The sequence below is a fragment of the Meleagris gallopavo genome, chromosome 19 (genome assembly GCF_000146605.3).
Source record: "Meleagris gallopavo isolate NT-WF06-2002-E0010 breed Aviagen turkey brand Nicholas breeding stock chromosome 19, Turkey_5.1, whole genome shotgun sequence".
NCBI classification, from domain to species: Eukaryota; Metazoa; Chordata; class Aves; order Galliformes; family Phasianidae; genus Meleagris; species Meleagris gallopavo.
In genome coordinates this window covers 10,261,806-10,285,826 of record NC_015029.2, presented here as the reverse complement: position 1 = coordinate 10,285,826, position 24,021 = coordinate 10,261,806, and the positions used below count along the sequence as shown (strand labels likewise).

The window sequence follows — 24,021 nt, the reverse complement described above, 5'->3', positions numbered from 1 at the left end:
TTCCTTTTTTCTGTTGCGGACTTTTCCCTTCTCTACTGTGCATATTCCCAGTATGAAATTATACTGTTTTCTTGGAAGGTGTTTCATTGTGATCCTCAGGAAACTTAAGATTATTAACTGTTCACGTTCAAACATAAGTTTGTTGTGTAGGTCACCAAAAGCTGAAAGATTAAGTTATTATATTTGTGTTTATGTATGTCTTCCAGTGGACAAGGTAAGCACAAAGGTCTCAGACACCAAGTTAAAGAAGTGCATTTACTTAAGTTTAAAACAATGAGTTAATAGGTGAAATTATATAGCAAGAATAAAACAGAACAAGGCAATGCAACTAACCGTTACTACGTGAGGATAGTGATTAAGAAATACACATTTCCAATTGCCCTAATACTTTATTATCCAGATCCCCAGCTGCTGGGGAGCCCCGGTTGCAGCAAGGATTTAGAGCCTTTTCCAGCAACTGGGAGGTCCTATGCAGTGTACCCACTTGTAGGTGAGGTCTCCAGCTTTGCTGCAAGGGAGTCCAGCTTTTAAACTGTGAAATAAAGTTTACTTGACAATTAGGTGGAAACATCTGGTTTCATTCTCCCTTTGGATTTCACCTGAAGCCTGGCCAGGGCTCAAGGAGGAATCAAGTACGTTTGTGTACTCATAGGCCTTGACACTATGCTTCTAAACAAGGAAAGGTTAATCCATTCTCATAATGCTTTAGCTAAGCTACATCTCTTGCTAATGAGATGTTTTGTTCAAGATACATAGTTCACTAACAGTCGCACATATTTTGCTTATGTTCAGATACTGATGATATATAACCCTGGGTTGCGAGATTCATCTGAGGTCAACTTTGATTCCAGGACTAGTGTTCAGCCGTTAGTGCTTCAACGTAATTATGTTTCCAACTGAGTGATTGTTTTGGAGCTTTTTAAAATCGTATCTATTGTGGATTATCTTCAGTTCCTATAGGCAACTGGTATTACTGCTACTGTGGGATGTATGTGTATGACAGAACTATGGCTTCATTGCCTTCAGAGGCAATAGAGTCATTTTAATTGGGGAAAAAAAAAAGTCTTCATTAAAGCTGACAGTAGAGTGAACTGTAAGTTTGGAAATATGATGGTCTGACTGAGTTGCTGGCTTTGGCACTGACTAATTAGTAAAAATTCTTGTTGTATTTGCATCTAAATATTTATTTCTCTTGTAACATGTACAACTACGTCTTCTCTTACAAATATGGGAGGCTTAGTGTCTATAGTTAGAGGAGGTGTTTGCCATCTGTTTTGAGCTCGCAAAGTTCATGCTGATTTGCTTAATGAGATGTAATGTTCTAAGATGGTAAATGCTAGTGCATGTAGACTTTGAATGTGGAATTCAACCTCTCCTTTTGCTTGCATGACAATTTTATCTTTGAAAATGTTATAGGTGGAGAAAACCTGTCAGTGCTGTTCCTTTGTTATGCTTTTGAATTAAAATAATTGCTTAATTACTGTAGATAGTCTAAAAAAAAAAAGAATTTCTGGGAAAAAAAATGTAGCAGCATGCTGAGCAGAGCTTATTGAACATAGTGCAGTTGTCCTGTTTAAAGCACTAAGTTTTGCACTTATAGGCCACTTTGGAATTCCAAATTGGTCCCATCATGACTAGATACTTAATTTAACAGTAGATTTTGCTTACAGTCAAGACACAGACATTTCTGTTCTTTTGGCAGTAGTGTGAAAGCCAGACTGCAATGGCTGCTACACTGTGCGCATTGTAAGGAGTTTTTCCCTGCAGTAATGAGCTTATGCACTGGAAACCTTCTTCAGCAGGGATGGCTTTTGCTAATGGCAGTGTGTAGAGTTGCATGAGATCTAGGGCTTGTTGGATGTGTATACTGATGAAGCATTTCTGTTCCAGCTCAGTCTCTGAAGATCTCGGTTGCAGACGTGGAGAGTTTAGCAGGAAGCATTATGGATCCGTGGAGCTTGTAAGTTTGTTTGCCTATCCTTTAATTTAAACAGCTTTTAATGCGGAATTCAATCCTTTTCATTTCCAGGTAAAAATTGCATCTAGTTTGGAAAATGTTTATTCTAAGCAGGACTAGAAAATTAAAGGGTAGTAAAAAGAGACTTCAGAACAGCTGTATTAGATGTGTGCTATGAAATCTTTTTACAACCTAACTTAGGAAACTTCCATTTTAATGGGACACAAAATATTATGTAAATATCCAGTTTACACCTCTACCCCACACTCCTCCCCCCCGAAAAAATATTCGGAAAGATGGAAATTGATCTGCTTCCTCCTATGAGTTGAAAACTGCACAATATTATGGTTATATTTGATGAGGCATTTGATGAAGCATTTGTAATTATTTGAGTCATAAACTGTGTGCTTGCCTATGTGTTAATGTAAATATGCATGTGTCTGATTTTATGTGTAATTGCCTCGCAGTACTGGGAAGGGATATAAAACTTAAAGAACTAGGTTAGCATCTACTAGATGAGTGTATAACTCTCCCATTCGTGTATCCTTAGAGTTATATTTGGATCATTGCACATCTGTAGTCAAATGGATAGCAGCTGTGCTGATTCCCCTTTGAGTTTTGATAAGACACCTGGAAGAAGGAGAAACCAAGTAAGATTCGGTTGCTGATCATATGGATATTTTTGGAACTAGAATCTCTATCTTAAACTCTCTCATAGCTTATATCTAGTGATGCTGATGGAGCTATTCAAAGAGCTGGACGATTCCGTGTGGAAAATGGCTCCGCTGATGAGGTAAGTTGTTAAACATATGTAAAGCTGGAAAAATAATTCAGTTTCTCAACTGAAAGATGTATTTACAGTCAGTTACTAGGAGAGTGGTCTTGAAGGATGCTAAATAATATGAAAATGTAAGAATCCAAGAGGAGGGAAATTATGTTTGTTACTCCCAAGACTAGCTTATAGTTATTTGTTCAGGAGTACACAATCTCAACAATTTAATTTTTAAGGAAAGAGATGATATTTCTGTGTTTTTTTTTTTTGCAATACTTTCCTCAGCTTATGAAATTAGAAGAAAAAATACCCATTTTATCCTCTGCAGTCTCTAATTCACCATGTTACATCATTGTCCCCTTTATGCTTGTTTTGTTTTGTTTTGGTTTTTTTAAGTTTTTCCTTGGTGTGATGAAGGTATAGCATTTTTTATTTTTTTTTCCCTCCTAGATGTGTTTAGGCAGTTATGTTTATTTTTAAATATGAGATGAAGAAGCTGAGTGGAGTCTGAAAGAGTCATTCACCTTAAGTTCTTCAGCGACACTTAGATTTCTCCTTAAATAATTTGGGGGGGAAGGGGGGAGAGGCTATCTTCCTTTGAAAATCATTTTTGACTGTAAATAGCACTGTAATATTTGAAGAAAGAAAGCTTCATAGTCTTGAAGAGTATGTAAGGTCTTGGTAAACTTTCGTTGAACTGATATGAATCATAAGTTATTAGTTTGCATCAGCACTGGGTGCAGCATTAAAGTAGATATTCTGCGTTGATTCCCTCTTGAGTCGTGCTCTGTAGATTGGCTTTTCAGTTCAGTTTCATGCAGTTCAAAAGCTCTTTATCTTTTTATTATAGATAGATTCTCTGAGTGACTGGTGAATGCCACATGATAAATAGACATGGAGATTGGCCTATTCCTTGTGAATGCTCTTAGTGGAAAAGAGTGAGGCATGCTTGGAAATTTACTTTAACTAGTCAATCCAGAAACAGTACTGAAGAAGAATTTCCGCAGCATTATCTGCTTCAGTTAGGAGTCCTTGAGAAATATTTTGGGAAGAAAGGAGAAAATGAAACTTGTGAGGGCAGAAATCTGTTTATTTATTCATTTACTCTTAAATTTTAAAAACATAGGTCTTCAAATTAAATATTTAAAGATCTGCTTTTCAGTGGTATGTTAAGGTATTACCTGTAACAGTGATGTGAAGGGAGAAGACTGCAGTTATTTAAAAAACAGAGAGAAGAAAAATGCTTTAATTTCAACTGTACAATAACTCACCTCAGAATAATTCTTGGCTTTTGGAAAAAAAGAAAAAAGGTGTACAACTAGAATTCTTCCAGTGAATTGACCATGCTTGGTGACTTTTTCAACTTTTATGTTCTCAATTTTTTTAATGCAGCGTTTGACTGAACTGTCTCCCAATTTTTTTTCAGAATACAGGCCACACTCCAGGTACATGGCACAGGACGGATGTGCATTTGGAAAATCCAGAGTATTATACAAGATGGTATTTCAAATATTTTTTAGGAAAAGGTACTAGTGTTTTTGTGAATTGCCTGAATTTTTGTTCAATGCAAAAAACAAACAAACAAAAAAAAAACACAAAAAAAACACCTTTGAATTCCTGTTATTTATATATTGAAAAAGGATGGTATTAACTTAATATTAATGTGTTTTCTGTCCTGTATTGAAAGCAAGTTCTTATTCATTCAATTCATTATTTATTCATTCATTATTCTATTTTTAACTTAAAGATGGAGGATGTGGTTCTGTAAGCAGAAGAAATCCTGCTAATGAACAGGAAGATTTTTAAGCCCCTCTAGGCCTTAAAATCTATACCTCTCTCTTGTCTTTTAATGCATATCTTGTATAAATAAATATTTATGTAAATAAGCATATATTTTCTGTGTTGAGTGTATTTTATAAGTACGTGTGTTTTCTTGACAGTGGGTAATACTACTTTTCTCCCAATAGTTCATCAAAATTATATAGGTACAGACTCAGAGAAGAACCCTTTCTTTCTGTCTGTTGTACTTTCTGACCAAAATAATCAGCGTGTTCCTCAATACCATTCAATTCTTTGGAGAAAAACGGTAAGAAATAAATACTTAATTACTACTTTGCCTTTTTTAGTTCATTTGTATTCTTGTTTGTTTTAGATGCATTGATCGTAGATTTTTTTGCTTTCTTCAGAATTTCAGTATTTAGTACGTAGTTTTTATTTTGTAGGAGAATGTAAAATTGTACCCTAGTAGATAGCACTAAGCTTAGTAGATAGCTTACACTAAACTTTCTGACAGAAATTTATGACAGTAGATATTTTCTAATTTTTCTTACATGGAGTTCTGCATTATTTTTAGAAATGTTGCCTAAATTGTTCTTGATTTATGTTTTGTGATGAATTTATACAGTGACTTTATAGTGCAGATATACTGATATTTTCATATGATACTAAGAACATAGCCAAATGTGATATTGGTTTCATTGATATCTTGAGGATTTTTTTCCATGGATCTCTCCATAATGACCTTTATCTAAGCAACTGATTTAATACCTTTCACTACAGCATTGCACTGCGACTTTACTTTTGAAGTTCCTACATGCCAGTGTAGTCAGAACTGAGTAAAAATAATTTTGCATCATCCATGCCTTTTCACATTCAGTTTATTTCAGTAGGAAATACAACTAAGTAAAGCTAGTATGGTCTTGATCTTTGCATTTTACTTAGTTGTTTTTTATCAATATTCCTATTTTAATATCTAGAAAAATCAGTATAACCTGTAATGCGTCCTCACTTTTTTTTTTTCCACTTTATAGGGTACTCAGAAAATATGTCTCCCTTACAGTCCCACAAAAACGTTATCAGTGAAATCTATATTAAGGTATGTACTTACAAGTAAATTATCTGATATTTGTCTTTTACTGTAAATCAGAACTTGTGTTTCATTATTTTCATGATAGATTTTAAAAAGCAGGAATAATAGGTTTGCAAATCTTCATCACCGAGGACAGCAAAAAGTACTTTTAATGCCTGTCCTATATTAGACAAAGTGACAACTTATGATAGATTGATTCTCAACACTTCAGTGGTTGAGAACTACCTAAGTTAGACAGGCCAGAAGCAGGAGTAAAGAGCAGCAGATTTTGACTAGAGAGCTGATTATGTGGCACTGACAAGAGGAAGCAAACAAGGGAGAAACCAAGGATTTTATCTGCAGGTGATTGTTTCCTTGCAAGTCCACGCTGTGTGTGCATTACACACCCTGTCAGTGAGGCAAGAAGATTCTTTCCCCCAGCCAGTCAGTATGAGCATGCTTATACTCTGTTCTGCTACTTTTCTGGCAGAAGAGAATATAAAGTGAGCAGCCCAATACCATTTCTATTTCTTTCAACTATATTATCAGCTGAGACATCAGAACCCCTTTCTGCAAAGTGTTTATTCAGATTTCACCTGCAGTTTTTATAATCTAGTTATGTGGCATATTTTCTCAAGGTCCTCTCTGAGAACTTCAAATTCAGCCTTCGACTTATGCAAGGATTGTACTTCCTCTAGAAACTCATCATAATTGTTCAGCAAAATGAATACAGGTAGATGAATGGGCAGTCATCGTATCTCCAAAACCTTTGATACATAATAGGGTGCAGGCAAATGTCTCTTGCTCAAAGACTGGTCCACTGGATAAGACTGCTAATGGTGATGTAAGAGAAACATTATGGGAGTAGAGCATATATTGTGAAGTCAGAAGAACTAGATCTGGATTTTTCCACGACTTTCCAAGTTTTATGAGAGGCCCCAGTCCACTGAGTTTGCCATACAGGCTGGGCAGAACACTGGGGCTCACTTACTGAAATTTTTTCTCTCTTGACCTGTGGCTTTGGTTTGATGTCAAGATGATGAGTTGAGAACACTTCAGATGTCTTCTGCCTTCCTCATTAAGATGAACAGAGTCCCCTCACTGAGCTTCTGCAGGTTTGGAGTGAACACTGTCCGTAGTTGTCAATGCTGTGTTCTCTACCTGCATAAACACCTGATTTTCCATGTCTGTCCACCAGTTGCTGAAAGATCACTTCCTAACATCGCTTAGTAACACAGCCTCTCCCATCCTCTCACCAAGATGCGCAGACTTATTAAGACATCCCAGACGCAAGAAATTTTGGCTTCTGTTAGCTTCGTTGTTACTCATTTATTGGAACTCCTTCACGAGGGTGTTCTATCCTCCAGATTTTGAAGGAAAGTGGAAGCTTGTTTTAGACCCCCGTTCCTGTCTTTCCCTAGGGTGTTTGCTGCTTGGGATCAGTTGGATGAATGTCAGCTCCTTTTGCCCACTGAGGCATGAAATAAATCCAAGTACTCTTTTGCCCCTAAGAAGGCTCCTTGAGCCTTCTCTTGGAGCTGACTGATATTTCTTTGGCACCTTACTCTGGTCCCACCAAGTGTGAATCTTGGTAGGAACTGTTCCAAAGACTTCTCAGTATATTAATAAGCCCATTTGTTATGAATGAATGGGAACATTGTAATCACTTTTAAAAAGAAATGGAGCAAATCCCATCTACATTGTGATCCAGCTTAAATAAAAATGGAAAGGTGCACCAAATTTGATATCCATGTTAGTTTGCTGCATTCCAGATAGATTGCGTTCTGTACTGAAATAAATGGACAAAGCCATAATAAATGCAGGAGCATATTGAATATTTCTGTTTATTGAGGCAGTTGATCATGTTTCTCATTTAAATACCTTTTCTTCTGTTTTTCTGTTCTGTTTTTGTATCTCTGTTACTTGAATTTTATGCTAAACTGGCAGTTTTTTATTTTACTTGCTTCTTATCCACATATCTGGAAATGTTCAAGGCCTGGTTGAATGGGAATTTGAGCAACATTTGCTAGTGGATTGTGTTTCTGCTGGTGGCAGAGGGGTTGCAAGTAGATGATCTTTAAAGCTCCTGCCAACCCAATCCATTCTGTGATTCTGTATTGTTTTAGAAGAGACAGAAGAAAAGCTTACAAACCGGAGTAGGTTATTGAGTAATATAGAATGCTTCTAGTAGGTACATATAAACTGAAGTGAGGGGTAATGGATTTCGAACCTGTGTGTTAAATGCAGTAAATATAATCCTGACTTCCATTCAAGGTCTTACTAATTTCTGTTCTTAAAATCCGAAAGAAGTTTAGGAAATCTTAGAGGTTAGCCTTTGAAAAAGAAATAACAGTTCCACAAAACATTCCATATTAGACAGACTCTTTGAACAATTCCTTTTAATAGGAGACATAACTACAACTAATAATACTTTAATGTTGAAAATGTGTGCTTTCCCTTCAATTAAACAGCACTTCATTTGCATTTCAGCGCAATGAGTCTTGAGAAATTTGAGAAGGGGCCAAGGGAAATTTTTCATCCTGATATACAAAAGGTAGGTTGTGACTTCCCATGTTTGGTTGCTTTTCTTTATTATTTTCTGGAAAATAAAACATTGTGAATATTTTTTTCTGCTTTGTTACAGTAGCAGGATAAGTGAGAGAAGGGGTTTTGGTGTTTACAATTGAATTTCCTTTATCAGTTGAACTGGCCATTTCAAAACAAAACGAATATGCAATAATGTAATAATTTGATTTGTGTTGTCTTCAATATGAGAGTGCTAAACATAGTGTTTTATTTACAGGATTTATTGGTTCTTGAAGAGCAAGAGGTAAATGTAAGCTTACACTCTTAGTTCATAGATCTATTCAATGAATCGTGCTTTGTATTTGAAATATTTGTCCTAACATATTAGTGACAAATTTCAAGTTGATGCTTATTGCAGTAAAAAACGTAGTATTAGTTTTCAACATGAAATTGAAAATCACTTTGAGCACCATTATGAAAAGTATGTTATATAATTCATAGTCTATAGTCAAAGGTAAATTATTAGATGTCTGCTATTTGTACAATACAATACAATGTAATGGAGCTGATATGAGGTGAGTACTCACATGTGCAAGATATACACGAAGCTACATATTTTTAAAGAACCTTAGATTTGTGAACGTTTATTTTAGGCCTTTAGACTGATTGATTTAGCTAATAATCTTTGGTTTAACTTTTTAGGGATCTGTGAATTTTAAATTTGGAGTCCTTTATGCTAAGGATGGGCAGCTTACAGATGATGAAATGTTCAGCAATGGTGAGTCTTTCCCGTTTTCCTTAATTGTTCTATTCATACTGTTGAAAACCATAGGACAGTGCCCAGATGACAGATAATGATAATTTTAACAGTAATTTTGTTAGGTTTTCATGCTTGTATTGGGTGGGAAAAATGTAGCATAGACTCTTCTGTTTCCACAAAAGGTTGCCATAAGAACCCTACTATTACAGCATGGACTATGCTGAAATTCTCTCTCTAGAAATAGACTATACAAAGTAAGGTTTGAAAAAAGAAGCAACTGAAGGAGGCAACTCATGTTACCTGTAGAAGCTCCTGTTGTTTCTAGTTCTCATTCTTATAGTTTCACATCATTATTACATTCTTCCATGTGCTTAAATAGTGTTATGGAGTTAGCTGAACAGGTGATTCTGTAGCGTCACATGATGATTCTTTTCCTATAATTCTGCAGGACTGAGAGGCTCTTTCTGTCAGGGTAAAAGACTTGGATGACACAAGGAGAAACTAACTCTGGTCCTTATGTCCTCCATACAGGACTTGTTCCTGTATTTTGATTAATCTTTGATAGGTGTTCTGCACATGCTTTTCTACTGTAACTGTTCTCCTTTCCATGTGTAGAAACCGGAAGTGAAAGTTTTCAAAGATTTTTGCATCTCTTGGGTGATACGATTACTTTGAAAGGCTGGACAGGCTACAGAGGGGGACTGGACACAAAAAGTAAGAACTCATCTGAAGCAAAGAAGCAGAGGCTGCAATATAAGTGGTTTTGCTTATTGCATGGATATAATATGTGTACTATAGAAATAATATGATCTCAAAACAGACTTTTCATATGCTTGCTAAATGTTCTGCTTCATCAAAAAACAGTAATTCAGGTTAGCTTAATTCACTAGGGAAGGAGAAGTATTTATATGACTTGTATTTTAAAGTGAAGGGAATGGAGAATAACCTGGCATATTTCATAATGATAGGGCATTGTGGCTTTAAGACTTATATGTGATTTCAGGAGGCTTGGTAAAGGATATCATAGGTTTTGGCTGTTCAGATAGACAGATTAGACTGCAAACTCGAGTTTAGACACTTGTGCAAAAGTGTGTATCTAAAATGGATCAGAAAAAGGAATGACTAAAGAAAATTTGAAAGAATGACCTGAAATATTTTTGAATCTTTTGAAAATTTAAAGGACATTTCTGTTAAGAACGTTGACTTTCTTTGCAGATGATACAACAGGAACCTTTTCCATCTATACAGTTTACCAAGGGCATGAAATTATGTTCCATGTTTCAACAATGCTACCATATTCTAGAGAGAACAAACAGCAGGTACATATTTCTCTCATCCTCCCTTTTTTCCTCACTTTCCCCCCTTTCTCATTCCCTCCCACCTCCTTTCCCAGTAATCACAGACTCCAAAACTTCTTAAAATAAGATAGGGATATTTTTACCTGTTCATAATTTAGAAATGAAGAGTTCTGCAAAGTATATCAACATTGATTAATTAAAAAATGATTAAGTATTCTGACGGTCAGATGACTTATAGAGCTTCACTGCTGCAGTTGCCAATGCTTTCAAAGATTTTATGAAGGCTGAAAATGAGACATGTATGGTATGCATGAAAGTGTTCTGATAATTCATACAGCTCATACTTAGGTAATAATTAATGTAGTTTGAAAGAAAGTCTGCTTGAGAGTGCGCTAATGGTAAGCTTTGTGCATTTGCTGTAAGGCAGTGCCATTGTTCTCTCATAGGAAGACCAGATTCTTGGGTACTTTTCAGATATGTTGTCTTGCATTCATCACTTGACCCTTTATGAAGAGTCAGTCTTCTCATACTTGTGTCTTGAGTAACAAGATCACAGAATAAACCAGAGAACTTCAATTATTCTAAAAGACTAATGCAGAATTGGGGTTTTTTCTCCTTTTATTTCAAGTAATGGATTTTCTTTTAAGGAATCCTAGTTGTTGCATTTCCTGTTTGTGAATATTAATGTTTGTAAATTCTGACAGCTTTGGTCATTTAAAGAAAAAAAAAAAAAGAAAGCCGTACATGACATTACTACGTTTATTTATTTATGATTGGAGATAGTATTAATTATTTAAAGATATTTGTGATACTCTTTCTTAATGCTTGACATTTTGTAACTTGCATCCAGTTTAAGAGTATTGTTTCAGAGTTCTGTCACAAAATTGTTAAGGCATTGATCTCCTTTAAGTCATTCTCTTCCCTTTTCCCCTCTCTGTCTTTCTCTTTCCCCTTTTTTTTTCTTTCAGGTAGAAAGGAAGCGGCATATTGGAAATGACATTGTCACTATCGTATTTCAGGAAGGAGAAGAGACTGCTCCCGCATTCAAGCCATCCATGATTCGCTCTCATTTTACACGTATCTTTTTCTTTATATTTTCTACTTTCTTATTGTCTTTATTTATTTTTAATATTGCTTTTAATTTTACCCTAACTTCCTCCTATTTGCTGTTTACAGGGTGCATTCTTTACTTTCAACTACTTGACTAGTAGCTGTAAGTCTACTGCATAATTTTTTTGTGTGTCAAACTGCTTAAAAGACTACTTCTATGTCAGATTACTTTTTATTAAAAGCATCTATTTTCATCATTCCACAAATTCAATTTCATGAAATTTTATAAATTTTCATAAAGTATTAATTCAGAATAAAATTTCTGTTGTTGATGTTAAGTAAGATTGCATCTACTACTGAATATTATCTTACCATGTTCAGGTGCTGTTTATTTTAGGTATTCATGTATTTTGATTCATTGTATCTGAAGACTTTCAGACCTTAAATGGCCTGTCTAGCAGATTTGTTGCAGCATGTATTTTTCAAGCTTGTGTGTGAAAACATTGTGAAGACAATGTAGTTCCAAAAACCTGCTGTCAATTGCATCAGACTGTTGTGGGGATCATACCAGGTGATCTATATGTGCCATTCTGGCATCTCTTAGACCAGATTGAATGGAACATGTAATTAAAGAAGAAAAAGTTTATACACATGCTCTGTTGAAAAGTCTTTAAAAGTGATCACTGCTTCAATTTCTAAACCTAGTTGTCAGGTTGATTGCTCACTGTTGTTGGAATTTTCTTGCTAATCTTTCTTTTTAGATTGATAATAATCTAATTTACTCTACGTGGAAGAAGCATGTAGAGCTAGAGAAATTCCACATTTAAAGCAAAAACAAACAAAATCCTTTAGTTAGCAGAGCAACCCAAATATTGTTAATAGTAGAAGTTTACCAAGTCAATATAATTCTTTATCAGAGTGTCAGCATTCATAAACAAAGATGTAATTCTTCCTTTATTGATGTTAAGAGGACTTATTATGTAGTTAATTAACCCTGCTCTTTTTAATTTATAACAAACGTTTCAAGGTTCGACAGCCTCCTGGTCATGGGGTATATGTTGCCAAATCCTCTTATGCCAGACTAGCATTCCTATTTTCCATTTTCTCTTGTTCCTTAGTGATTTGTGTTGGCTGGGTACCAGGCTTACTGCATGCTCAAGTAGTAAGCTTGTCTTCACTTATGACTGTTTTCATGAGAGAGACATTCTTGGTTGTTGACATCATACCTCTCCCCATGGAAGAGATCAGTTCATCATGGCTTTACTTTGTATGAATTTGTTTGTTTTAGAGTGATTATTGGATGGGGAAGGCTTGTGAGGACACTTATAAATGTTCTTTTGTCATTATATAACTTGGAATTGTTTTTGAGGAAGCATGAAGACTTGCATGATTGCCATACACACATAACTGGAAAGTAGGTTAGGGTAGAACCTGCAACAGAAAGATCTCCTTGCCAGCCTTTTTGCTGTTGAGGAAAACAGCTTAAAGATGATGCCAAATAAATGGGTTGATGAATGGAAAACATTGAGCAGAATATTAAAGATGTGAGGTACTATCCTCATAATACCAGAAGACTGGTCCTTGAAAACTTTATGAAAAGTCTGGCTTCTGAGGGATTTCTATTTCCCTGTGGTACATGACCCTCCCATTGAAAGACTTTACTGAAAAATGTACCGACTGTCTGCTGTTTCAGGGAGTTCTTTATCTTTTACTTGAATTAAGTGCTTTCCTAATAAGTCAGAGGGGCAGATGTGCCTTATATCTATATGAACTTGGTTAGGTAATTTGGGATGATCTTTAGCCTTTTGTAGTGGCAGCTGAAGACTAGGCAATACACTGTTAAGCATCTTAAATGCATATTTGAGTGTTCTCGGTTTATATCTTCCTCTCCATTTTCTTAGAACCCTTCTAGCAGAACTATTTTGTGGGATTTTTTTTTTCCAATGGGAGTTTCAGCATATGTGAATCTGGGAATCAGTGTGGTGGTGGTGGTGGTTTTTATCGTCTAAATGAATTTTTAATCTCAAGTCTATCAAACTCACAAACACAAAACAATGTAGCACACCGTTGGCTTCATGAAACAGCAAGAAGTTTGTTTTTATAGTAGTAGCTCTGTTTTTAAAATGGTTCAAGTGCAATAATTTTGTATGAAACTCCCTTTATAAAAGTAGGATGTACATAGTCTAGAATATTTTGTCTTTACATTGATAATTATACTTGACTGCTATTAAATCTGCTATCTGCTGCAGGGAAGAAGAGTGATTAAAATGCATGTGAACTTCATTAGTAATGGATTAATTTCCTTAACTGGATGACAGATATTTTTGCCTTAGTGAGATATAGTAAGCAGACTGATAGTTACAGGTAGGTGCTGATTGTAACTAATAACTTTATTCTGAATTTCTGATGGATTAGAGGTAATGGGAAAACATTTTGTGTTGAACACCTGCCTGCAAGTCAGGAAGGCAGATGAACTTTTAGAATCAAAATATGGACCTGGATGCAGGTAGCTGTAAGTTGGCTCTAAATTATGTCTTTCTAATCATTATAATAATGACATCCCGGAAATTAAGGTGTGCACAACAAAACAAAATGATGGAAGATTTGTCTTTAAGATTCTGACTGCAGAGATCAGTAATGTTAATTAACTGTGGTGATATGATGGTTGTGGATTGTCTCTTTACAGGTCTGAGTTTGGTTGTAGATAGGCAAATCAGTTCACTTTTAGGGATCTTGAGTCGATGTAAGAGAAGTACAGTTGCACATCACATTCTTAAAACATGGTGAAATTTTGCTGGTAAATAATGTATTTTTCACCAGTGTATCTTGCAGTTAACTATAAGACATGAAGGCTGTTGAAGGTTGAGTCTGTTAGGTCTCAACAGAATCTGAACAGCAAGCTTTTCTGCAGCCTTGTGTGTAGGCTTTAATAAACAAAATGACTTTTGTCATGTAGTTTATCCTAGGTATTGTCTTGAGATTAATGCAGTAAAATCCAGTAAAAATGTGGAAGGCATACTTTTATAGAATCATAGAATGGCTTGGATTAGAAGGGACCTCAAGGATCATCAAGCTCCAACCCTACTGCCACAGGCAGGGATGCCAACCTCCCTATGTAATACTAGACCAGGCTGCCCAGTGGCCCCATCCAGCCTGGCCTTGAACACCTGCAGGGACAGGGCAGCCGCAATTTCGTACCAGTACCTCAGCACCCTCTTGGTAAAGAACTTCCCCCTGACATCCAACCTAAATCTTCCCTGCTTCAACTTGAAACCATTTCCCTTTGTCCTGCCATTATCTACTCTTGTAAAAAGTTGGCTCCCCTCCTGTTTGTAGACTTCCTTTAGGTACTGGAAGGGTGCAGTGAGGTCACCCTGCAGCCTTCTCTTCTCCAGGCTGAACAAGCCCATCTCCCTCCACCTGTCTTCATGAAGGGATGTTTATTTTAATCTTTTCCTCTCAATGCATAATCTAGGCCACTGGTACCAACCACAACACGTGGTTTCAGAAACTGCTCCTCAGATCTGATCACATGATTCCAACATATAATAATTCCTGGATTGCTTTAGAAGTTTTTTAATTCTTCAATTGATTTTCAAATTCTTCAAGAGCAAACTTCATAGTCATCTGAGAGTCTGGATAGTTTTTGTTTTGTTTTTCGTTTTTTGTTCTCTTTTATTTGCTGCAATACAGGTTGCCTGAATATTTTGTATCTAAAAGATACTGTATTGACTAAACCTTCTTGGTTTGCTTCAAAAATGGATCTTTACCAGTAAAAATTTGGTGCTTTTTGTATAGCTGAACTGCAATTCCATCTACTCACAATTTAAGAATGTTACTTGAAATTGTTATAGTGTAAATGTGAAAATGCAGAGGAATCTGAAGGTGAAAAGAAAGTGGTCTAATGTTAATTGGATCTTCTTGCCTTTTTCTGTAACTCCCTTAATATTTGGGTATCTTTATTTTGGTCTGTGCTGGATGAGAAGGTTCATACCATCATTCTTGTTCTTGATGCAGAATATGAGATAAGACAAAGCATGTTACTCCAAGTAGGTGCAGCGTTTGAAAGTTTACAAAGTTGAGTTCTTGAGATGCATATCCACTGAGGTTTTTGTATATATGGATATGTACAGCTTAAAGGATTTTTTTTGCTAGAAATAACTTTCTTATTTTATACAGATAATAAATTTAAATATTCTATAAAAATCTGTAGAACTATGTGTCACTGTGTTTGTCTGGCATACTGCTAAAACTAGCTCAAGAGAAGAATTAAGCAGCATGATATTTCATTTTTTGTTTTTCTCTCTCATAGATTTTTTTTTTTTACTTGTTCTGCTCAAGCTAAAGAACGTTTCATGCCACGTGCCAGGATAAATGACTAATTTTTACCTGGATGAGTAAGGTAGATATAGGGGATTTCCGAGTTTGTTTCTTGAACAGTTTGTTTCTAGTACCTGGAGAATATTGTATGCACAGTTTTGTTACCTGCCATTCTTGACATACTGTATCCTTTGCTGATCAGTAGTAATCAGCAGGTACAGCTTTCACGGGAGCAGTTCTCACTCTTGCTTCTTCAGCAAAAGTGAATTTGCTGTTTCTAATATAGATTCAGTTGTATTCGCCACTGTTACGCAAAAAGATTCTCATGCATGTGGTGAATGCACAGGTAAGACAGAAAGCTTTACCTGTAATGAGAACATTTTGTAGGGGAACAGCTGTTCTTTTTGGAAAGGACTAGATTTTACGAGCACCATTAACAGCATTATTCTGTAAGTAGAATTACAAAGTTCTGTCGTAATTCTAGTGTCTCATTATTTATGTAAACAATTCATATTTTTGACTCAAGTTAATAATTCCAATTGATTGCCCATTTATGAAGGTTTTTTTGTTCATCTTGTGGAAATTTTTCTCCCAGACATTCCCAGATAACCATTTCTGGTTCTTTTTTTCTATCTGTAAAAATGTCATACTTTGAAAGTGGCTTCCAATATAGATAAATAATTGTTCTTTCAACAGGCTAAAAATATTTTCAGAAGAAAGCGTTCCTCTCTTCGGGCCTCCACTTCCATCCCCACCTGTGTTTACAAATCACCAGGAATTCAGGGATTTTGTTTTGGTGAAATGTAAGTCAGTTTTCTTTTTGCTAGAAATACTTTTTTTAGTAATTACTTGTCCAGCACTTGTTACAGGAAGCAGTCCTTAATGCGTTACAGGAAGCAGTCCTTAATGCATTCCAGGAACCTGGTGGAGGACTTCTGCACCACTGAGTTGTATTCCCCCAAAATATCCAGATAATTGAAGTTACTCTTGAAGACCAGGTTTTGTGGCCAGAGACTTCTTTAAAAAGCTTAAAGAAGATTTTGTTGGCCTTGTCATCGTGACCGGTAGATAAATAACAGATCATGATTTTGCACTCTTACCTGACAGGAACTTAACTGATAACTTATTTCACATATTACTCAAAAATATTTAAATTGGTTAGCAATCTGTCTTTTTTATATTGTTTTTTTATATTGGTTAGGTAGTTATTGGGGTGCTTTGTTGAATTCTGTTAGTCCTTCTTCCCTTTTAAGCTTGAGGGATTGTTATTTACTGAAAACATGCAAAAAGGAGGCAAAACTAAGTAACTGCGAGAAAACTAGGTATATTGGTACAGAAGCAAACTGTAGTCAGTAGAAGGTAGCAAAGCAATTATAGTAATGTACCTCCTTTTCTACAATTTTTAGTGATAAATGGGGAAAAAGCCACCTTGGAAACACCAACGTTTTCTCAGAAACGTCAGCGCACTCTAGACATGCTGATCCGCTCTTTATACCAGGACTTGATGCCTGATCTACACAAGGTAAATGCTAGTCAGTAGTGATCTCTCTGCTTCACGTATGATCTCTTTTTAGTACATGAAAAGCTCTGCTGCATTGAAAGAACTGAAATCCTGATGAGAAGACTGAATTACATATACTAGACTAAATACTAATTGTCACATAATTTGTTTTATGGTTATATGAAAGTTGATAGACAGTCCTTTCAGAATTGGATTATTCATGCACTTAATAACAGGTCTGAGTAGAAGCATAGCAATCTTGCACTTTTGTATGAGCTTATCTGCAACAAGAGTATAGAAAAGTTAGGAACTGAGTATTCAAAACAGGTATTTGAATTTGTCTTGTTACCATAAAAGCAGCTCTTACCACATTATGTGCAAATTTGGATTACTGTGGTTAAGCATGAGATATCTTCATTTTAGATGATGAAGACTCAGTCTTAACGTGATTCTTAACTAAGAAGAAGTTGAATACTTCTAAAATTGGAAAGGTGTTTTTTCTCACTGTTTGTTTCTCTTAGCTAAATAGGTCTGCTTAAGCTTTCTTGTTCATTTATTCATGTCTGCGACCTTGCTTGAATTGTATAGTATGAGTGATAAATGATGACAAGCAGTCAAGGATTGGAAGAATAGCAACTTCTGTTCTCAGAGAAACCTTCCAGTTAATTGATCCAATTAGTTGATGATAGGAAAATATATTAAAAGGAAAGGAAGAAAATGTAAATGATACCACACCAATTTAAATGAAGTTAAAAGATTATGAAAACTTTGACTCAATTAAAAAAAAAGAAAGAAAGAAAGCTGCTTTTTTCTCTTTTAGAACATGCTGAACAGAAGGTCCTTCAGTGATGTGTTACCAGAGTCCCCAAAATCAACACGGAAGAAGGAGGAAGCTCGGCAAGCAGAATTTGTTCGACTTGGTCAGGTAGGATCAATTTCAGAAGTATGCATTTATGTTTGCAAGACTGTGTCTTAACCTTACAGAAACACTGGATTTTTGTATGCTGTAAATATAAACAAGGAAGGTATATAAGATAACTTAAATAGACTTGTTATCTGTCTCAATGAAAATATATTCATACGGTACTTCTCTAGAGTTCTTAGACCTTTTAGAATCAGCATGCTTCTAGTTATTTGTGACTGAAGACTTTGTGTTGCTGTGACTTTGTGCCTTAAGCACCACCCCCAGGCAGTGCTATGTATAGTTTGAGTGAGTGGCTTGTTATGTGGTTTTGCAAGTGTAAGGCCAGCTTGATAACAGATAGAAGGATCTGCTAACCAGCTCTAACTGCTTGAATTGTGTAAATGGCCAACTGATATCATTGGAGGTAGGGGCTTCTCTATATTACTATGTTGGACAGTTTGTGTTTTGAATTTTCCATTTTTGTAAAAGCCATGTATCTTTTGTCTGGGAAGATAGTCTAGGAGCTCCATAGTGGTTAGAGTGCATTTTGTTGAGGACAGATAATTACGTTTTCTTTTTTAATTTCTGAAAATGTAATAGAAAATCCAAACCGCAAGCTACCTTTTTGTCTTAAATTATCTGTTCTTTATAGTCTTTAACTTACATATTAGTGACGAAAACTTAATTTAATTAAAGTATTTCTTTGTATTAGGCACTCAAACTGAAAACTGGTGTGAAAGGGGATACACCAGCTACCTTGGCAACTACAAGCTTTTGTAAAAAAGAGGTGAGTGAACCTGCCTGTTTAAGGAGAGTTACTAGAAAATTAAATGCTAGTGAATATGGCATACATATATGCCATATGATATACATGGCATTGTATATCAGTTCTATATACTATTTATTTACTTACATAATTAGGTGCTATAGCAACAAAGATGTATTGCATAATATTAAAGTGATTCCGCAGCCAGTAGCAATTAAAGAATGAGCCTGGATGTAGAAGCATTTCTCAAGTTAAAGCAAATCTGGTTATCTTTATGAGGTTATTTGATAAAAAAGACATTTGTTTTCCATAGGCAATCATCTTAAATTATTTTTACTTCTTTATCAAGTTTAAAACAAAATTCAGTTGTGTTTTATTTTCTGTAACTACAAGATTTTTTTCCAGGGATTGGAAAATGTAATCCACGCTTTTCTGCATGCATCTTATACAAAGAAGCTTCACAGGTGCTTGCAGAGTTTCAGACTTCAGTTTACTGTTTAATAATGGGGATGGAGGGAGAAGGGGACAGATTTCAGGAGATAGATATGAAGAGCACATGACAGAAGCAGAGTTTGGAGGAAAGACAGCTGTAACAGTACCATTTCTAAACACAATCTGAACTACAAAAATATAAGCAAACTCTATGCACATGGTGGTGCATACATTTTAAGTCTGTGCTATTTAAAAAATAAAAAAATATTCAGTGCAACACTGGAAATACTTAATATCAGCTACTTGGGTTTTAGTTCTAGTGTTTCAAGAATGTGCCTTATTATTATATTAGTCTCCAAATCCAATTGATAGGGGGAGTATTTTCTCTGCAAGAAAATTAATTAGATTTTGATATTTCAAATTTAAAAAATATAGTATTAGGAAATGTATTCTGCCAAATGTATTTACATGTTACTACTTGCCATTGTCCATCCTGTTCTGTGTCTGTCTGATCTGTATTTCTTAGTGTACTTATTGTGTATACCTTATGTTAATTCATAGCCTTGGGAGTCCCAATCTTTCTGCAGTAATTTTCCTCATGAGGTCGTCTGTGCAGATTCTTGGGGCCAGTCCTTGCTGGTTTCTACAGATGCTGGCGTTTTGTTAATAGATGGTTAGTAAATGATCGTGTGTTTTTGTGTTAACTATTTATGTATCTGAACATGGTCTTGAAAATATATGTTCATAAGCTCTGCTCAGGTGTTGGTAAGTTCTCACCTCCATGGATAGTTACCAATCCAAGTAAATTTATTACATTTATGTAACCTATTTGCAGAATTTTTCTCTGCATCAGAAACAAGCCATATTTGATGGCCCATTTTAATGCAGATTTCTGAATGTTTTGTTATTTCAGATGCTGTTATTTGACCATCTGAAAAGACTCATTAAGTTAAATCCAAGCTCAAGGAGTGTTTAAGTGGTCTGTCCGCATTTCTTAGCCCTTGGTGATACTAGTGAGCATGAAGCCCAAAGCTTATGCAGCAATGGAAGCCTGCTTCTTCAGTAGCAATGCTTTGACCCTTACCTTCTGTGTGCCACAAGACCATCAGAATTGAGGCAATTAAGCTAATTCTCAGTGAATATTCTCAAACTTTCTAAAAGATGGTACCTTTTCTGCTTCGTTTGCATTATCTGATCTATGGCAATGATAAAAGTCTCCCATAAGGAAGTATAGGCTATGATGCTACGGTATATTTACCACTTTCTACAGGATGCTTTATTTTAGTGAGAGAAAAAAAAAGAAAGGCTTTTATTGCAAGAAGTTCAAAACCACTAACTACCAAATTATAGCAGAATTTTAAAGAAATTTGTGTGCTTCCTTTTTAGATGGTCAAACCACTGTTCAAGTATTTGATAAAACTCTGCAAATAAAGCAGATGCATGTGTTGGAAGCTCTGGATTATTTGGTTGCCCGAACAGACAAAGGTAGGAGAGGTCCCTATTAATCGGTTCTCCTATGCATATGTCTGGTTAACTGCTTTTTTGGCAGGCACATCAGTACAAAGGAATATTTTAACTCTTTTTCTTTAAGAAACTACTTTACTGGAAAAAAATGCTCTACGTTTTAATTCCTGCAGCGCTAGATTTATATTATCACCTTTTCTCACATCACCTAGCCATTTTTAAATTGCTTTTGTTAGGTTTTAGAGCTTTTATTGTTGCTCTTTTGACATCCGTCCACCTCTTTCCCTTTGCTGACTTCCTCTGGGCTGCTCACATGTTATTTCCTTATTGAGCATGTCTCAATGCTTTAGAATGCTTTAGAATTTGCATGACTCATGGGGCAGTCGCATCATACTAGTGGCACATATTAAATGTTTCATTTAGAATAAAAGATACAACAACTTCTCATCTATTTTTGTTGTTGTTGTTCTTGTTTTCTAAAAGGTGTGGGGAAAAAAGAAATCCCTAAATATGCTCAGAATAGTACTTCAGTGCAAACCATAAGACGGTCACACTGAATCATAGAATGGTTTGGGTTGGACCTTTTAAGGTTATCTAGTACACTTTTCCATCCCCCATCATGGTCACAGCCGTCTTTCAGTATATGAGGTTGCTCAGAGCCTTGCTCAATCTGATTCTGAATGCTTCCAGAGATCAGGCAACCATAGCTTTTCTGGGCAGCCTGTTCCAGCACCTTACCCCCTTCATAGTTAAGAAACTCATTCTTAACACGTGAGAAGCACACGTTCTTGTGTGTACATATTTTTGAAAAGAGAGGGACTTCATCCATTTTATTTTCGTTTTCTCAGTGTTGACAGTAAAAATTTGCTCTGAGTCGATGTTTCAAGTTATGGTGAGCTTAAGGAAGCGTTATGCCTTCTTTACTTTAATACTTTCTGTGGGTAAAGAAAGTCATGCATGTGCCGGAGGTCGTCCTAATTCATGTTGCTCTTCTATCAGAACTGAAGGCAGCACCTGTGATCTTTCTTTTGTATTTACAGCAGGATCTACACTGGCTATATATTTAGAAAATGTGCTTAATTTTTCCAGTTATACCAGCTGGTCTATTGAAAGAGTATACCGTGTCAGAAAATCTTGCTTTGTTTGCATTTTAAGAAGTTTGGTTTCTTATATAAGGAGCTGTTCTTAAAGAATAGCTTGTTTTCAACTGTTAATAGTAGTGCACCATTATTTATTTATTTAAATTTAGGAGTTGTGTATTCTACTCACATCTGCCTTCATGGAAAATAGATTTAACTATGGTAGTGGATGTGGTGTTATTTTTGCAATTGGAAAGTATCTTGAATGTGCATAACTTTGAAGAACGGCAAAACCAGTCTGCCTCCAGGTTTTCAGACTCTGTTAAGGTTATCAGCTGCTAGATATTTATAGTTAACCCTTCTACTCTTGCCTTTAGTTTGCCTCTGCTGTATTTTCACTTTTTTCCAGTAGCATAACATCTCACTGTTTTAAAGATCTTATATAATTTGTTGGGTTTTGTTTTGTTTTGTTTTTTGTTTTTGTTTTGTTTTTTGTTTTGTGTTTTGTTTTGTTTTTGTTTTGTTTGTTTTTTGTTTTGTTTGTTTTTTGTTTTGTTGTTTTTTTGTTTTGTGTTTTTTTGTTTTGTGTTTTTTTGTTTTTGTGTTTTTGCAACATAGTCTGAAGGGAAACTTCTACAGAACTGAAGGCACTGGTTTCTAGGATTGTAAAGCCTAGACAGTGTTCACAAGCAGTCTTTCCTTGTTATCACATTCCTACTTACACCCAGAGAAGCAAAATTATTTATCTTTTGCTTTTATGACACTGCCCTGTTTGTTAGGAGCTGCATCTCTTTGGAAGTATTAATTTCAGAACACCATCATCTTCTTCTGATTTATTTTTTGGCTTTTTCCATCCTTCAGGGAAAGACTCCCGTCTCCTTGTCTTCAGATTGAGTTCAGTCCAAAAAGATATAGAAACAAAGCAGGTGATAAGAAGCAAATATGACTGCAGAGAAAATAAATTGGAGAGAACAAAAGGTGATTTTACTATCCTATGTTAAAAGTATCCACCGTACTATTATGGCAGTATTTGTCAGGAGATTATTAGCTCCCTGTTGCAGATATTCACCTTTAATTTTTTTGTCTGGTTGTTTTCTTTAACTCTGAACAGTTAATTCAACGTTTGTTAAGATTTTATTTGAAAATAAAATTGGGTGTAGTCCAGCATGCCTGTTGAGAGCTTGGTAAAATTACCATGTTACTTGATAATCACTGCTGATGAAAAGTTCTAGAGAAAAGCATATATGTTGCTTTCAAGATTGAGGGATATAATAAGAACTGTATGTCTCACACTCATGTACTAAGATCACTGTAAATTGGAGAAACACTGCCAAATCTATTTTAAATAGTAGCACTCAGAATAGTTTGAGTGTTGATTATTTTAATGGATGTAAACATTTTCTGATCTTCAACAGCAAGCTTCCTTGGAAAGCTGGAAGCTCTAGTATAGTAATAATCCACATATTTATTCTTTTACTTGCAAAAAGAATAAAGGGAAAAATTAAATTTAAGAGTCACATCATTTTGTCTTTTGCTAGATGTTAGTGCTATCCTATTGGGATGTTTGCAGTTCTGTTGCGCTCTTGTACTAACCATCGTTCAAATACAGAACCAAAAAGCAGTCATTACCCCAAATACTTACACTCTGGAACATTGTTTCCTTAGGCTGCCATTTATATGCCATTAATACTCACCATGGCAGTGAACTGAGGATTGTTGTTGCTATTCGGAACAAACTACTTCTCATCACAAAGAAATACAATCCATGCAACAGTTTAACAGGCAGCTCTCCATCATTATCTGAATCTCCAGTAGAGGAGTTCCAGTATATCCGGGTACGTGTAATCTGGTCACTAATTGCCTCTACAGACTGAGCAGCACTCAGCTAGTGGGGCAAAAAGGTAAAGAGCATGCATTTTGTCTTTCTGAACTTCCAGACAGATAAAAGCAAGAAGCAGTATCATGGAGCTCCATTGTTCTTGTGCCAAAGAAGTCTTTCAGATTTATTTGATTGAATTTGTTTGTTCTGTGTCATGTTTCTGTGCTTAGAAACATGTGCTTTCAGACTAAGAGTTTGAAAAAGAGAACAATTTTATTTACCGAGCTCCCAGGGCTCATTACTGGAACTGCTTCTATTTAAGATCTTTATTAACAATCTCGTTGAGGGGATTGAGTGCACCCTGTAAGTTTGCATATGACACCGAGCTGGGAGGGAGTGTTGATCTGCCTGAGGAGAGAAAGGCACTATAGAGGGACCTGGATAGACTGGATCGATGGGCCAAGGTTAACTTTATGTGTTTCAGTGGGGCCAAGTGTCAGGTCCTGCTTTTTGGTCGCAGCTCCA

The 24,021-nt window shown here is 35.7% G+C and overlaps 1 protein-coding gene across 3 annotated transcripts in view; it reads left to right on the top strand.

Annotated features, from left to right (window-relative positions):
• Window positions 1-1,843: 1,843 nt before the first annotated feature.
• Window positions 1,844-24,021, top strand: part of GARNL3 (GTPase activating Rap/RanGAP domain like 3) — a 36,215-nt gene continuing 14,037 nt past the window's right edge. For all 3 annotated transcript variants that reach the window (XM_031556257.1, XM_031556256.1, XM_010721102.3), the window contains exons 1-20: window positions 1,844-1,960; window positions 2,676-2,750; window positions 4,156-4,255; window positions 4,697-4,815; window positions 5,540-5,604; window positions 8,068-8,131; window positions 8,381-8,407; window positions 8,806-8,881; window positions 9,479-9,577; window positions 10,079-10,182; window positions 11,130-11,238; window positions 13,530-13,575; window positions 16,228-16,334; window positions 16,938-17,053; window positions 17,853-17,957; window positions 18,649-18,723; window positions 19,696-19,807; window positions 20,521-20,619; window positions 22,539-22,655; window positions 23,343-23,512. In XM_031556257.1, coding sequence (XP_031412117.1) covers window positions 1,859-1,960; window positions 2,676-2,750; window positions 4,156-4,255; window positions 4,697-4,815; window positions 5,540-5,604; window positions 8,068-8,131; window positions 8,381-8,407; window positions 8,806-8,881; window positions 9,479-9,577; window positions 10,079-10,182; window positions 11,130-11,238; window positions 13,530-13,575; window positions 16,228-16,334; window positions 16,938-17,053; window positions 17,853-17,957; window positions 18,649-18,723; window positions 19,696-19,807; window positions 20,521-20,619; window positions 22,539-22,655; window positions 23,343-23,512 — 1,887 coding nt within the window. In that variant the 5' untranslated portion in view covers window positions 1,844-1,858. The remainder of the gene's footprint in view (window positions 1,961-2,675; window positions 2,751-4,155; window positions 4,256-4,696; window positions 4,816-5,539; window positions 5,605-8,067; window positions 8,132-8,380; window positions 8,408-8,805; window positions 8,882-9,478; window positions 9,578-10,078; window positions 10,183-11,129; window positions 11,239-13,529; window positions 13,576-16,227; window positions 16,335-16,937; window positions 17,054-17,852; window positions 17,958-18,648; window positions 18,724-19,695; window positions 19,808-20,520; window positions 20,620-22,538; window positions 22,656-23,342; window positions 23,513-24,021) is intronic.